The 16885-nt window shown below is 41.0% G+C and overlaps 1 protein-coding gene across 1 annotated transcript; it reads right to left on the bottom strand.

Annotated features, from left to right (window-relative positions):
* Positions 1-1150: 1150 nt before the first annotated feature.
* LOC120918667 (keratin, type I cytoskeletal 47 kDa-like) lies at positions 1151-15584 on the bottom strand. Its single transcript, XM_040330350.1, has 8 exons — positions 15015-15584; positions 12278-12360; positions 11658-11814; positions 9197-9358; positions 7526-7651; positions 6252-6469; positions 3933-4060; positions 1151-1381 (listed from the first exon to the last, which is right to left on the bottom strand). Exons 1-8 carry the CDS (start codon positions 15501-15503, stop codon positions 1281-1283), a joined length of 1464 nt encoding a protein of 487 aa, XP_040186284.1. The 5' UTR covers positions 15504-15584; the 3' UTR covers positions 1151-1280.
* Positions 15585-16885: the final 1301 nt, after the last annotated feature.

The raw sequence follows: 16885 nt of genomic DNA, 5'->3' as shown, positions 1-16885 counted from the left end.
TTGTTTTGTGAAACTGCATGTACATTCAGTCTGTGTGAATGGGGTAGCCAATGTTAAGTATGGCCGTCGTTACTGCGTCAAAATGTGAAAATTTTACATCGTTTGCGTAAGTCGTCCGTGAATGGGGCTGGACATAATTTACGCTCACGTCGAAACCAATACGTCCTTGCGGCATACTTTGGAGCAATGCACACTGGGATATGTACACGGACGGCGTATGCGCCATTTGTAAAAAACATCAATCACGTCAGGTCACCAATCATTTTATATTTAATGTATGTATGTATAAATCACTAATTTTCTTTTTCTGTATGTCATTATCAGAATCCTAAACTCTGATCTCAACCACCCCTGAAGAAGCCTAATCGGGCGAAATATATAGGGTTTACCAACCAGGTTGCGATCTCCGTCATAGTACTAATGTCTGCTATGGGAACCTTTTTAACTCTGTATTGGTGATCAGGTTGTTGATCTGTGTAGTAGGCTTTTGTATAGTCTATGATATGCCTTACAACCCGACGCTACTTTATGTCTTTTAATAAATCATTAAAATTTATAGTATTGGTTCTATTTTTCTTTATTGGTCTCTGCATGCACCGTTATAGTCCCGCCACTGTTCTACTTTCCCATATATAATTTTGGGATGAGGTGCTATTGTTAAAAATATTATTTTTTAGTCTAGACCAGTCAGATCCTATCTCTCTTTTTCCAGGTCACCAATCATTAACATAAAACACGCCCCCCCCTTCCTCATATGAATTAGGCGCGCTTACGCCGGCCCCATTTACGCTACGCCACGTGAAGTTAAGAGGCAAGTGCTTTGTGAATACAGTACTTGCCTCTCTGACTTAAGGCGGCGTAGCGTAAATACGATACGCTACGCCGCCTTAAAGATGCGGCGCCGTATCTGAATCCAGCTATATATTTGTGATGCTCAGTGATTGGAGGATAGTCTTTGGATACAGTAGACACACTTCTCAGCCCAAAAGAGGTGTCAGAAACACAAGGTGGGGGGGTTCTTATGGGCATATTCAATATGTACTTGTCCTTTAATCACTAAAGTGAAAGCCCATCTTGTACTGTCATGCATAATAATCGATGCTTTTGATAACCCAACACCGACGCTTTGAAAAAAGGAATACCCACAAGGTAGTAGTCAGAACAGATTTTTATTTAATCTCAAGAATTTTTTAAAAGATTAATTTTACATTTAGGAAAATTGAATCAATGCTTAGCCCCTTGCACCTCCACAAGTCCCAAGAGAATCTTGACCTTTCATTTTAATTCACCTTCTCTTCTCTCTCCTGCACAGAGGAGGACACGACCTTCCCATCTACAATATCCTCCACAATGGTCTTCACTACTCTGGTTTTGGTTGGGTCTGGAATCAAAATCAGAAAATTGCATTATTATTGGAACCCATCTTCTGTCTGTATTCAAAATTACACTATGGCAGGATTCCCAGGGTGGTTTTAGGCCACTTCATATGCCCTAGACCAGAGGTAATCACGCTACTGTCCATGGGCCCCATCCGGCTGACTACAAGATTTTATTTAGCCCGCAGCTAGGGTCAGTGGGGGGGTCAACCCTCCCATGTAATGGGGGCTCTGATGTGGGGGGGGGGGGCTCTGAGGGGGACCCTGATGGAAGGGGAACTTGGATAGGGACCCTGATGTAAGGAAGGATTGTGGTGGGGACCCTGATGTAAAGAAGATTTTGATTGGGACCTTGATGTAATGATGTACAGTAAGGGAGGACAACAATGGGGATTTCTTTCTATGGCCAAATATTTGTAAATGTACAATGTGCCCCTTGTATAGAACAGTTTGTTGAACCCTCCTTTAGACTGCAATCTGATTGGGACCATCTGGGCTCAATGCTTTCCCTGCAAGACTCCTCTACGAATGATAAGTATTTGTGGTTCATAGGCAAAGTGTTCAGCTTTAGTTTTATTAGTGACGTCATCATGACAATGCCTATCCCTAAGAGCCTACACCACTTGCTAAGCCTATTGAAAAACAATTTCAGCCCCAGAAATGCAGGCTGGAGGCTTTTCTGTTAAAAATAAAGCCTTGAGCCTGCAGATAAATACTGCAACCTATAGGCTGCAGTATTCTTCTGTGATGTCACTTATCCAATAATGTAACTGTTAGATACAGTTACATTATTAAAAATAATAATACATTATTTAAACAATAGAAAATTTGGACAGCACAGTATCTAAGTATTATCAATCTATAATGTATAATATACTGTATTTATGTATGTGCTGTGTAAATTGATGGGGATTTTTTAGCTTGGGTATGTCATATAAGTCATAGAGTTTCTGTTAACTGACACATTCTGAATTTTCCAGGGCATGTAGGCATCAATGACCATTGGTCACAGAATATGGTTTGGGGCATGCTTTAGTTCTGTTCCAGCAAACTTATTTCATCAAGAAGCAAGCAACACTAACCTATAGAAAGCAATCACAATTCATCTATAGATAATGTCGCTTTATTAAGCTGAAATCTGATTGGTTTCCAGTGTTTATGGACACTGCTCTATTATCTACAATACTTAATGCTTTTGGAGTCTGTTCAAAGGTTGTTCAGTTACTGGATAGCCAAAGGCTGACTCCGCTTGTCTCATGAACTAAAGACGGATACACACTATTCTTTTCTTTTTCCGTTCAACCCCGCAAGTGTCAGCTCCGGGTTGGAGCCGCTGTACTAACCATGCAGCGTTAGTTCAGCGATTTCCCCTCAGAGCTGTTGTGTTGTGACAGGGGGATGCCCCACCCAGCCAGAACACTTTGATCGGCGCTCTCTGCCATTGGCTGAGAGCGCTTATCAAGAGTTGGTCGGCTGCTGGTTTTCCAGCATGGTCGTCCGAAGGAAGCCAGCCCAATGTCTCCCGAAATTCTGTCCTGTGTACGGGACCTAAAGGGGTTGTAAACCTTTGTGTTTTTTCACCTTAATGCATCCTATGCATTAAGGTAGAAAAACACATTGCAGTGTCCGGCCCCCGGCCTCTGTTTTACTTACCTGAACCCCCCGAATTTACGTGGGTGCGATCCCGCGCCGCTTTCTCCACGGCTTCTCGTCTCTTCATTGGATAGATTGATAGCAGTGCAGCTATTGGCTCCCGCTGCTGTCAATCAAATCCAATGACGTGGCCGCCGAGGGACGGGGTCGATTCATACACTCGGCGTCTATGGACATCGAGTGTATGATACGGGAGCGCGCCCGCAAGGTAACCCCCTCGGGAGAGAGCTTCCTAGAGTGCGCTATCTATTTCAGGGAGGAGCCACGAGAGCCGCCGTGGGACCCCAGAAGAGGACGATCAGGGCCACTCTGTGCAAAACGAACTGCACAGTGGAGGTAAGTATGTTTGTTATTTTTATTTTTTTAATCAAAGCTTTAATCTCACTTTAAATTTCAAAGCATCACTTCACAAAAACATATAAATGTGTCATTTTTTTATGCCTGTACATTTTTGCAAATTTAGCTTTTTCCTTTTTTTTTTTTTTTGCACGATTCTACTCAATTTAAAGCTTAACTACAGACAAATTTTGGAAAGACCTAAGAAAAATAGGTACTTTCATCAAGTTTTTATTTCTGTCTATGGCACTATTAGGGGATGTGTTCTGATTTGCCGCCCTCTACATTAAGGGGAGCAGTTGTCAGAACAGGAAGACACAGACACAAATAAAAACATCAAAGAGCTTCCTCCCCATTTTTGGCCCTACATCTAAAAATCTAAAAATTCTAAAAATCTCACTAGCTTCTGTTTTACAGTAGTAACAGCATTTCTTCACTGAATATTCAGTTTTTTGGGGGAATTACAAATTCTGATGCAAATATAAACAATTATGTAAAATAACGACTACAAGTTTATGAATTGGCATCAACCTGAATGTCAGAATGTGGGACAAAGGAAAGTATTACCTTTTTTCTCTTCAATAGATGCTGTCTTTACTGCAACAGCTGTAGAGGATGATGAGGAAGATGCATTGGAAGAGGAAGATGCCTTGGAAGAGGAAGACACGGTGGAGGACTTAGAGGTAGAAGATTGCCTGGAAAAAAAAATTGGAATGGAGTTGTGAAAATATATCACTTAGATCAACTGAAATTGAAAAATGTGAAAAGCCAAGACTTTCTTTGCAATTCCTCTTGTCCAAGACCTCTTTTATCTATGACCAGCTTTACTTATCAACACATGCTGTAACTGAGATGATTTTAAATCTCATTAGAAAGATCCTGGTGGGCTGCATTAGCTACTGGATACTTATATCCATTGCCAATGCCGCTTTTACACGATCGGGCTTTTGCCCGGCCAAATCACATCGGAATTCCATCGTAAAAAAATAGAACATGTTCTATATCTAAATTCTGATGGAATTCATTAGAATTTCCGATGGAAAAATTCTGAAATTCCGATTGTGTGTACGGGCATTACTCTGTTCCTGTCCGTCTGTGAGATTAGTTTGTTTCCACCCATGTTTGAGTGTTCTAGCATCTCTTGTTGAATTTTCCTTAAAGTGGATGTAAACCCAATTCATGGAGTTTGAGCTGGGCACATATATGTGCAGTATTTTGTTATCTATCTTCAATGAGCTAAGTCCCATAGCTCTCTTCTGAACTGTTCCTCTGTTATCAGCCTGATAACTCCTGACAAATTCTCTGGCACTTTAGAAAAAAGCAGCCTGAATCTTCTGTCTGGGGAGGCTGCTAAAATAGATTAGCAGACAGCAGGTCCTATTACAAAACACCTCTCTGCCTATGATGAGAGGGGGTGTGTGCCTTTGCTTTAATCAGCAATTTTAGCTATCTTGGCTGTATGCCCAGACATCACACTCTGTGTTAACCAGGAAGAGAAAATTTCCTAACACAATCTGAACTTTCTAAACAGTATATAAATGTGAAGACAGCAGATATACATGTAAAACTCATGTAGGGAGATTTGGTTCATCTCTGTGTATCAACTTGAGTCTGTTCACTTCACTGGGTGTATGGAGGGTTTACATCCACTTTAAGGCTGGGTTCACACTGGAGAACATAGCGGCTCACAGCAGGAGTCACGGTGCATCAACATTTACCATTTTAGGTCCCATTTCAGCCCGAATTTTAGGCTGAATTCGGACCTGAAATGGACCAAAAGACGCACAGGACTCCCGTGCACAGGACTCCATAGAGAGACGGTCACAATGTCATGCTATGCGGATTGGATGTGGGGAAACCTGCATCCAATTCGCACTGGTGTTAACCCAGCCTAAAACAAATGAAAAATACAACAGGGAGATTGGGAAACCCTTATAATGAACACAACAGGTGTGCAGAACCAGGAACTCAAGCATGGAGATCTCACCTATAGAGTCATTGAGAGAAATAAAGAATCTTCCGGTAACTCTATATCATCTGCCAAAATTTTAATATTAGTTTTGGGTGCACTGACCCCTAATGTGTACGTTCACATTCCAATGACATCACTCCGACATGTTTAACCCACAAAAGGCTTAGGCTCGGTTCACACCTAATGCTGATGCGGCTCCCAGCAGGGGAGCTGGTTCACCGTTTCAGCCCAAGTTTTGGGCTGAATTTGGACCAAAAGATGCACAGGGGTCCTGTGCAAATTCGCACTGGAGCTGCATCAGAGATATGTGATCCAGGTGAAACATTTTAAAGTGAGGATTGATCTGGGTAAACTTGTGTGAATTCTAGATGAACCTGATCTGGGTGAGCTAGTCTTGGAATGTGTGGCTGAGGTCCCCGAAACCCCAAACTTTTATTAGGGGTACCTGTGCTATTCAGGGGGATGTGCCCCAAGTTTGGAGTCGGTAGCACATTCGGTTTGAAAGTTATTAACCGAAAAATCTATGTTCGCCACTTTAGGCCTTAGGCCCAAAAACACCCAACTTTGCACGACCGGTTCTCCCGAACCATAACCGGTACCATGTGGGGAGCATTGACAAGGTCCATCAGCCAGCATCTGACACCACATAAATGGACGGATGGCAGGCTTTCAGCAGCATTTCCTTTTGAGCCTTTGATGTTTATGCTGAGACTGGCCGAAAATACATGTTCGTGCAGAAACCAGTCAAGAGTTTTTCTCATGGATAGTTGAATTGTGCCTTAAGTTCTCTGCCTAAATCTATGGGCACCTTTAAACATATACAAATAAAAATCAATCAGTTTTTACATATATTATTTACTATTGTGTTTTATTGGTTCTACAATGTTTTGATGTACTTTATTTTAGCCACTCACCCCATTTCTCCATCCAGCAGGCGACGGTATGTTTCAATCTCCATCTCCAATCTGTTCTTAATATTGAGCAGCTCTCTGTACTCCATGCCTTGGCGTTCTATGTCTGATCTGACCTGATAAATCTGCTCCTCTAGCCCACTGAGGACAAGTTGGAGCTGCTGGAGCTGTGCTCCATAACGGCCCTCTGTCTCAGAGAAGGTGTCTTCAAGAGATTTTTTCTAAAAAAAATAAAATAGAAAAAAACGTAAACATGGTATTATTTTTGTGCACATTATTACTACTTGTCATAGAAATATTAAATGTAGCCAATAGCTTTAAATCAACAGTGTATCCAATTCCAAGGATTTTATAATAAAATAAAATAAAAACTAGCAGATTTATCCTCCTTACAGTTTGCCATTTTGTTTCATACATCTATACTACGTATATGGCCAAAACCATGCACCAATGAACTTGCACACCTCTTTGTGGGTATATCACCCTCTACACTTCTGGGAAAACTTTTCACAAGATTTTGGAGCATGTCTGTGGAAATGCATGCCCATGCATCCAAAAAAGCATACTGATGTTGAACAAGAAAACTTGTCTCACAATGGGGCCACAAAGGGGCACAGACATGCTGAAACAGAAGAAAGGATTTTCCCAAATTGTTGCCACATAGTTGAAATTGTACAATTATCTTAAATATATTTGTTTGTCAAAGCATTGTCTGTACCTTTCACTTGGAAATACCTGAACCCAATAATGTGGAGGGGTGCCCACCTACATTTGAACATATACGTGTGATGAACAGGGGTTTACAAGTTTTTGGCCAAGTATGTTTCACTTGGACAGGAACTCTCGAAAAATGGCTGGTGGCATGTAAATCTCTCCTAGGTTTGTCAGAATGGATCCTGTCCTGTTATGCCCCATACACACGATCAGGCTTTTGCCCAACAAAACTCACATAGGAATTCCGACGGAATTCCATCAGAGGAAAAGAGAACATGTTCTCTATGTAAACTCCGATGGAATTCCTCGAAATATCCAATGGAAAAACTCTAATGGGCATACACACGGTCGGAATTTCCAATGGAAAAAGTCCGTCTGACTTTTTCCATCGGAAATTCCGATCGTGTGTACGAGGCATTAGATGATCTGGTACTTAGATTTTGTATAAAAATTTCCACCTACAAGATAAAAGCTCCATATCTTCAAATAGACAAAAGCACCTGTCCGTACATATGAGGTGTTCTTAGATTTTGGCCGTATTATATGCACTTCATTTGACATACCAGTGCCAGTTGAGACTGCAACTCTATCTCCAAGCCTTGGAGGGTCCGTCTAAGGTCAGTGATTTCAGACTTGGTTGTTTGTACTTCTTGCACACCGACTGAGATCTGCTGGTTAAGTTCTTTACTCTGAAACGATCATGGATGAAGAAGATATGTGACCATATTGCAAAATGAAGCCAGGCATGATAAGCAGAAGCAATAACCTCACATCTAAAGATTTTTGCATTGGACATAGCATATGTTATCCATAACAAGGATAATCTGTGCTGGTATTCTTAGATTTCATGCTGAACTCTAGGCATATATAAAAGGAACATATTAATGCAGCTCTATAATCATTAATAAGATGTCACTTTTGTGACATCTGTGCCTGTTCAGTATTTGTCAACCTTTTGACACTGGATTGTGGTGGACCTGTGTTGCATCTATTGGCAGCCAGATGTAAATGGACTTGTACGTTTATATTAGGTTATCTCCGACCCCTCACATATAGGTCTGGAAATGTTTCTTTTTTCTGGACCTGGGTGGACTCAGAGATAGGTAGATGTAAACAAAATCGAGTCTGTTTAAATTTGCCTGATCATAGACCTGCATGAAGCTTGCATTCAGGTCCTCCTGAAAAACTGATTGGAAAGCCAGATTGGATAAATGTAAAGTTATGTACTTGGGGGTTAAGAATATGCATGCATAATACATGCTAGGGGGAGTACAACTGGGGGGATCCATAGTGGAGAAGGATCTGGGGTTTTTGGTAGATCATATGGCATGCAATGCCAAGCTGCGGTTTCCAAAGCAAGCAAAGTCCTTTCTTGTATTACGAGAGGTATGGACTCCAGAGAGAGAGATATCATTTTGCCCCTGTTCAAATCATTAGTAAGACCTCATCTGGAATATGCAGTTCAGTTTTGGGCACCAGTTCTCAAAAAGGATATCGGGGAACTGGAGAAAGTGCAGAGAAGGGCAACCAAACTGATAAGAGGCATGGAGGAGCTCAGCTATGAGGAAAGATTAGAGGAGTTGAATTTATTCTCTCAAGAGAAGAGGAGATTAAGAGGAGATTAAGGGGGGATATGATCAGCATGTACAAATATATAAGGTGTTCATATAGTGAACTTGGTGTTGAGTTATTCACTTAACGGTTAACACAAAGGACAAGGGGGCACTCTTAACGTCTAGAGGAAAAGAGATTTCATCTCTGAATACGGAAAGGTTTCTTCACAGTAAGAGCTGGCCAACTCAGTAGATTGCTTCAAGAAAGGCCTGGGTTCTTTCCTAAATGTGCATAATATAACTGGGTACTAACATTTATAGGTAAAGTTGAACCGGGGAAAATCAGATTGCCTCTCGGGGGATCAGGAAGGATTTCCCCTGCTGTAGCAAATTGGATCATGCTCTGCTGGGGTTTTTCGCCTTCCTCTGGATCAACTGTGGGTATAGAATTGGGTATATGGGATTGTATGTTTTTTTTTTTTTTTTATATGGTTGAACTGGATGGACTTGTGTCTTTTTTTCAACCTGACTAACTACTGTATGTAACTTTGAAAGCCCATGTGAAAGGAGTCTAAATTGTACTACATCTTCTTTCCCTACCCTCCTTTTTCAAAATATGCTGGTTACTGCGACAGTGCAGGCTCTATTGCATTGCCATCTATATGTAGATATCCATCTTACCTTCTGGGCAAACAATGCCTCTGCGTCTCGGCGGTTCTTCTCAGCCAGGTTTTCATAATTTTCTCTCATGTCATTCAGAATCTTAGTGAGATCTATTCCAGGAGCAGCATCCATCTCTACATTGACCTGGCCAGCAGCACTGCTTCTTGCCTGTTGCGATTCCTAAAATAGAAGAATAGATTATGTGACATTTTCCGATGTTCTAAGAAAATTATGTTAATGCTATTATAATTTAATAATTAATAATAAGCCATAAATACTAACGCACATTTTTTGTAGTGCTAGTTAAATTGACAAGCCTGATTCTGAACATTATATTTTAATATTCTAATACTTTGTATAATATTTGCACAAATGTCAACGTTAGGCAGATATTAAGGGCCTAATCCTCAAAAACCCGGCGCAACGTAACTTTTTACATTTAAGTTACACCGCCGCAAAATCTCTAACTAAGTGCCCGATCCACAAAGCACTTACCTAGAAATTTTGAGTGGTGTAACTTAAATCCGGCCGGCGCAAGGCGTTCCTCTACTCCAGGGGGCGATTCCCATTTAAATTAGGCGCGCTCCCGCGCTGGCCGTACTGTGCATGCTCGTGACGTCATTTTCCCGACGTGCATAGCGCGAAATTACGTTACGTCGGGCTTTGTGGATTGCGACGGGACAATAAAGTTGCGTCGGGTAAAAAAAAATTTAAATTAAAAAAAAATCGCGTCGCTGGATAGAAAGGTCTGTTTTTACAAGGTGTAAACAGTTTACACTTTTTAAAAGCAGCCCTAATTTTGCGTTTGCAAACTAAAACTTACGGAGAAAAAACGAAGCTGAAAAGCTTTGTGGATCTCCGTAAGTCCTAATTTGCATACCCGAGGCGGCATTTCGACGTGAAATGCCCCCAGCGGCGGATGCGGTACTGCATCCTAAGATCCGGCAGTGTAAGTCTCTCACACATGCCGGATCTTCTGCCTAACTATGGAAAACTGATTCTGTGGATCAGTTCCATAGTTAGGGACAGGGATACGACGGCGTAACAGCAGTTACGCCGTCGTATCTCTTTTGTGGATCAGGCCCTAAATTTTTAAAGCAAAAAGTTTGTGCTCAATAATCGATTGGGTTTTTTTAACTTTGAAAGAAGCACCACTGGAAGTTCACAGGTTATTATGCCTTAAGATATTATGCTGAATATTTTATGTAAGTGTTGTTAAATGATTCAAGCTAAGGTACATAGGGCCAGATTCACAGAGGAGATACGACGGCGTATCTCCTGATACACCGTCGTATCTCCTGTCGTATCTATGCGGCTGATTCATAGAATCAGTTCCGCATAGATAACCCTAAGATCCGACAGGTGTAATTGACTTACACCGTCGGATCTTAGGATGCAATACTTCGGCCGCCTCTGGAGGGGGTTTGCGTCGTATTCGAGCTTCGGGTATGCAAATTAGCAGTTACGGCGATCCACGAAGGTTTTTCCCGTCGTTACGTCGGCGCAAGTCTTTTTTTCCCGTCGCAAAGTTAGGTGTAAAATTACTCCACCATGTTAAAGTATGCTCGTCGTTCCCGCGTCGCTTTTGAATATTTTTTTTCCCGGCGATTCACAAACACGTCGGGCCGCCGTAAGTCGCGCAAAGCACGTCGGGAAAAATGCGAACAGAGCATGCGCAGAACGTCCGGCGCGGGAGCGCGCCTAATTCAAATGGTACCCGCCCCATTTGAATTGGGCGGGCTTGCGCTGGACGTGTTTACGATACACCGCCGCAAGTTTACAGGTAAGTGCTTTGTGGATCGGGCACTTACACTGAAAACTTGCGGCAGTGTAACGTAAACGGGTTACGTTACACGGCCGCAATTCTACGAGAATCTGGCCCATAGATTAAAAAAAAACAGGCTACATATTTTTTTTTTAACGTGGACTCATTCCATGAGGCAGTATACAACCTTCAAGTAGTAAGATCTCATCTGGAATATGCAGTTCAGTTTTGGGCACCAGTTCTCAAAAAGGATATCGGGGAACTGGAGAAAGTGCAGAGAAGGGCAACCAAACTGATAAGAGGCATGGAGGAGCTTAGCTATGGGGAAAGATTAGAGGAACTGAATTTATTCTCTCTTGAGAAGAGGAGATTGGATATTATGCTGAATATTTTATGTAAGTGTTGTGAAATGATTCAAACTAAGGTAAAAAAAAAAAAAAACAGGCTACATATTTTTTTAAAAGTGGACTCATTCCATGAGGCAGTATAAAACCTCTTTCTTACCTAAGTTACACCCAGGTAATCAGTTGTATATTTGTCTATATTGGGTAATCTGACTGCATAAGATTGTTTAGGGGTCTACTCATGCTTCATATGAACAGTTATGACTGCAAATTGATAGTATTGTTCTATGAAAGGTAGAACGTGGGCCATTGCAGGTGACCATAGAATAGAGCATCAGCAGAAAATTTGAGAACATGAAAATGAATTTACCTCTGCATGGTTCTTCTTGAGGTAAGCCAACTCTTCTGTTAGACTTTCATATTGGATCTCCAGGTCTCCTCTGGACAAGCTCAGGTCATCCAAGGCTCTGCGGAGGCCAGCAATGTCACCCTCCACACTCTGGCGTAGAGCCAGCTCGGTCTCATACCTTTGGGAGAAAACAGTAGTTCAAATCAAACCAAATGACTATAAATTGTTGCACACTGTATCGATACTCATATTCCCAAAACGAATGCAAGTGAGCACTCAGTAGATACTACATATGGGGTTCATTGGACATTTTAGGGCAAAACAAGGTCAGCCTTCTGAATGAAGCTTACATACTCTATTAAAGATCTTTGTAGCATGGTTACCTCTTCAAAATTAATTATTTAATGGTCAGCTGTCCAAAAAATTACAGACAGCTCAAAAATGTATTGACATACAGCCTTAACAGCACTCAATTGTCACAGTGACAACTTCAGTACATTAGTAGTAACATTTTAACAATCACGTAACTATAGAGGAACAATGCTCGGGCACCTTGACACCTTGACATCTTTCTTGAAAGTGTGTCCAAACTATATTACAATTTTTAGTTTACGCAAAAATAGATTTTCTGTTTAACTTACTTCATTCTAAAGTCATCAGCAGCCAGTCTGGCATTGTCAATTTGCAGGACAATCCTGGAGTTCCCAACAGTGACATCCAAGATCTAAAATGAAGAGTAAAATACAATTATTTCACACATCTAATACTTCCTAATTACATTGCACCGATATTGGTATTGGTGGCAATACTTGGCATTTGCACGAGTTGCTAATATAAATTCTTTATTGTAAACTGTTTAATGTTGCACACTGTGCAAACACTGATCCTGTTCATAATTCACCTTCATTGCCCAGCTATTCTTGCACTGCAGAAGTTGACATCCTTCTAATTATTTTTTTTTGTCTATTAACAGGTTAAGAACATGTGCATATCACATATATTCTGCAACAACAAAATCGCATTTAACACTGTCAATGTTGATAGGGGAATACAGAGCCTTAGTGTTCTCCCAGCAGTTGGGGGGAGGGGGGGGGGGTGTAATTCATGTCCCTTCTGAAATAACACAGCAATAATCACATTCTAGAAATCTGACATACTGGTTGTACCCAAGTTGATTGCTGGTTGTACCCAAGTTGATTTATGGATTGACTTGGGTACAATCAGCCTGCCCATATATGGATCGAATCTCGTCCGGTCCCGGCCGAGATTCGAACCATCTATTGACAGCTTAAAGCAGAGTTCCACCCAAAAGTGGAACTTCCGCTTATCTGCTTCTTCCTGACCTCCGGTGCCACATTTGGCACCTTTTAGGGGGGAGGGGCGAATGGGTACCTGTTTTTGAAAGGTACCCTTCCCTATCTCTGGAAGACGGTGCCACAGTGCCATCCCTCAGAAGTTCGGCCTCCCTCCTCCTTCCTCTACCACCGGGCCAGTTAGAAAGCACAGCGTGCTTCGCGCATGCACAGTAGGGTACTGGCTGTGAAGCCGAATAGCTTCACTGTCATTTTCTCTTAGTAGAGATGGTGATGGCAGCACCCGACAGCCGATCTGAAAATCGCGGGCTCCCTGAACAGGTAAGTGTCCATATAATAAAAATCAGCAGCTACAGTATTTGTAGCGGTTGACAAAAAAAAAATGTTTCCGCAAGCGAAACACCTCTAAGTCTGTTGAATACAGTATCTGTGCCATTTTCTTGCATTGTGTAGCACTCCATCTCCTAGAACTGTACTTTACCTGGATGGTGCCATATCTGGTAAAATAAAATAGAGTTTTTCCAAGAATGGAAAACCATTAGAACTATGAGGAAATGTTAAGCCTCGTACACACGATCAGTCCATCTGATGAAAACGGTCTGAAGGACAGTTGTCCTAGGTTAACCGATGAAGCTGACTGATGGTCCGTCGCGCCTACACACCATCGGTTAAATAACCGATTGTGTCAGAACGCGGTGACGTAAAACACAACGACGTGCTGAAAAAAACAAAGTTTAATGCTTCCAAGCATGCGTCGACTTGATTCTGAGAATGGTTTTGCCTACTAACGATCGGTTTAGACCTATCGGTTAGCAATCCATTGGTTAAATTTTAAAGCAAGTTTGCTTTTTTTAACCGAAGGTTAAATAACCTATGGCGCCCACACACGATCGGTTTGGACCGATGAAAATGGTCCATCAGACCGTTTTCATCGGTTTAACCTATCGTGTGTACGAGGCTTTAGAGGATTATAAATTTAGTTTCAATGATTTTTATTGAAATTTACCAGACAGTTGGAAGGTTAGAAGGTAACAGACAGCTGTATCACAATACAGAAAACTTTTTGGGAAGAATGATAACATTGTGCGACGTACACATCCACAATCCGGGAGTTGGGAACATAAAACAGGTCAAAAATTAAAATGGGAACTAAAACATCCCAAAAAAAACGTTGCCGCCCCCATAAGCAACTATAGGTGACTCAGGACCTTCCCATCCACCTCCCCCCTAAGTGGGAGAGGATTATACATTTACATTTATTTTTGGTATTTTTATTTTCTATATTGTTTGTGCCATTTCACTATTTATATTATTATTATTATTATTATTTTGCAAGTTAGCTGTACAGTCTTTTAAAACATGTATTTTTTTCAGTTACTTTCCCTTTACAGATCTATTTTCAAAAATTCTCTTGTCTTCAGTCTATCAAACCATAAATGTTATAGTATGCAAAGCAAATAATGTGACTAAGCCCTACAACACTTTTGCATAATAATATTAATAATAATAATAATAATAATAATAATAATAATAATAATAATTATTATTAATTAATACTTAGGAATAATAATTAAAAACTATTGTTATTGTGTGCATTTATAAAATAAATGGCATTTTTTTTTTTAACAAAATTAAACTTTGGTTGTAAGTAATGAAAAAGGCAAAAATATTGTTAAAATTATATTTTAGATGGGTCACTGAAAAAGTACAATTAAGTGGATCAGAGTATTGATAAGGAAGTTGATTTACAAACCAAGTGAAAACCAGGAGAATTTTTGGATTCTCCTGAACATATGTACACAAAACTGTCCAATCTGCAATTAATCAGGCAGTTATTGAATCATACTTATTTTATACAGTAGGGCAGCAGAACTATATAAAATTATTCATAACAGAACGTCAGCCGAAATATATAAAATTATTCAGAAGAAATAAATTGGAATGCTTCGATCAGCCTTGCCTGAGAAGTGAATTATCACTTTTGTTCTTTTATAAAATATATTAATAATTTGAACATCAATTTAGTATTTAAAAAACTCTCAACTCTCATTACATCAGAACCTACCTTTCCCCTCAAGTCATTGATGATTTCATAGTACTTGCTGTAATCTTTGGCTCCTGCACCTGCTGCAGCACCTACTTGCTTCTCATACCACTCACGGATCTTGAGCTCCAGCTCAGCGTTAGCTGTTTCCAGGTCCCTGACTTTTTCTAGGTAGGTAGCCAGACGGTCATTGAGGTTCTGCATGGTCTGCTTATCATTTCCAGTGAAGTTACTTGAACCCCCAGCATTGATAGAAAACCCAGAACTGGCTCCCCCACCTGATCCACCACCAAACCCTCCACCATAGCTTCCACCTCCGAAGCCACCACCACTTCCACCTCCGAAGGAGCTACCACCGTAGCCAGCACCTCCAAAGCCACCGCCACTTCCACCTCCGAAGGAGCTACCACCGTAGCCACCACCACTTCCACCTCCGAAGGAGCTACCACCGTAGCCACCACCTGAGTTTGAAACTTGATAAGATGATCCTGAGCTAAAGCGGGCAGACATGGTGGAAGTACTAATGGAGATACTCTCTCTCAGGTAAAAGAGATGAAGAGATGATGTGGATGTGGATTATGGTCTGTAGTTTCTATATATATAGTTTTCAGTGGGCGTTTTAAAGTGGAAATTCACCTTGAGAAAAACAGTTTGCCCAGTTAACAGCTGCCGCTGGTCCTACCCCAAAATTAAAAATCTTTTCTTACAGCAATTATGTAACCCTCAGGCATTTTTTCATAATGTTATATTACTAGAATCAGGGAGGGGTGCATTCTTTTTTCTCTAAAAGCTTCCCCCCCCCCTATTTGTTTGCTCCGGGCTTCTTTGCATGCTGCAAATTTTACGGTCGTCTGTCTGCTTAAGGCAAAAATAACGAATGTTGAAAAGGTTTGTTTGGCATGAAGTTATTAAGACATTGCAATTCCACATGACCATAAACAGTTTGCTCAACAACTAGGAATGCTGTAACAAGTTTACATAAAAATAGTATTCATCGTTATATAATAATATCTATTCTGTTAGGCTGCAAAATGTATCTTATTTCAAACAAATGTCAGTTATTGTCATTGAAATCTTAACCACTTGCTTACTGGGCACTTAAACCCCCCTCCTGCCCAGACCAATTTTCAGCTTTCAGCGCTGACGCAATTTGAATGGCAATTGCGCGGTCATACAACGCTGTACCCAAATTTTTTATTTATTTTTTTCACACAAATAGAGCTTTCTTTTGGTGGTATTTGATCACCTCTGGAGTTTTTATTTTTTTGCTAAATGAAACATCTTTTTCCTCGACGAGTTCCTTGTTAGGCTTGTCGAGAAACTTGACAAGCTTTCTTTGCGTACACACTGTCAAGACAAAATCTCGTCGTTCTCAAACGCGGTGACGTAAAACACGTGCGACGGCACTATAAAAGGGAAGTTTGATTCCACTGGCGCCACACTTCTGAGCATGTGCGGGTTTCTAAGCATACACACGAACGTGTTTCTCGTCGAAAACCAGCCCGACGAGGAACACAACGAGGAAATTGAGACTCCCGACGAGGAAAAAACTTGTTCTCTTTTTTTCTCATCGAGTTCCTCTACAGTTTTCTCGATGAAAAACATACACACGACCGTTTTCCTCGGCAAAAAAGCTCTGCCACCAAGTTTCGAGGAAAACGGTCGTGTGTACGAGGCCTCAGATATCGTTTTTTCAAGGCACTGAAACTTGTGTTCATCAGAATTAAGCAAGATGAATTTGGTGAGCCAGCAAAAGAAGTCCACAAGATCAAGTCAATATTCACTGCACCCATACCCCACTGACCCCAGGCCTTTAACTACCACAACTGACACTGGGAAGGTTTTCCTTTAACTGTTCAACAATGTAAGGGGCCATATGACACAACCTCCTG

The sequence above is a fragment of the Rana temporaria genome, chromosome 12 (genome assembly GCF_905171775.1).
Source record: "Rana temporaria chromosome 12, aRanTem1.1, whole genome shotgun sequence".
NCBI classification, from domain to species: domain Eukaryota; kingdom Metazoa; phylum Chordata; class Amphibia; order Anura; family Ranidae; genus Rana; species Rana temporaria.
This window is presented reverse-complemented; position numbering and strand designations above follow the sequence as displayed.

Excerpts from the sequence above, each read along its gene's own strand:
- LOC120918667 (XM_040330350.1), bottom strand. The coding sequence starts at position 15,503 with ATGTCTGCCCGCTTTAGCTCAGGATCATCTTATCAAGTTTCAAACTCA. Across the intron at positions 7,652-9,196 it reads AGGCATTGTTTGCCCAGAAG|AGTAAAGAACTTAACCAGCA; the intron begins GTAAGATGGATA and ends TGATCGTTTCAG. Across the intron at positions 4,061-6,251 it reads CTGCTGGATGGAGAAATGGG|GCAATCTTCTACCTCTAAGT; the intron begins GTGAGTGGCTAA and ends TTTTTTTTCCAG.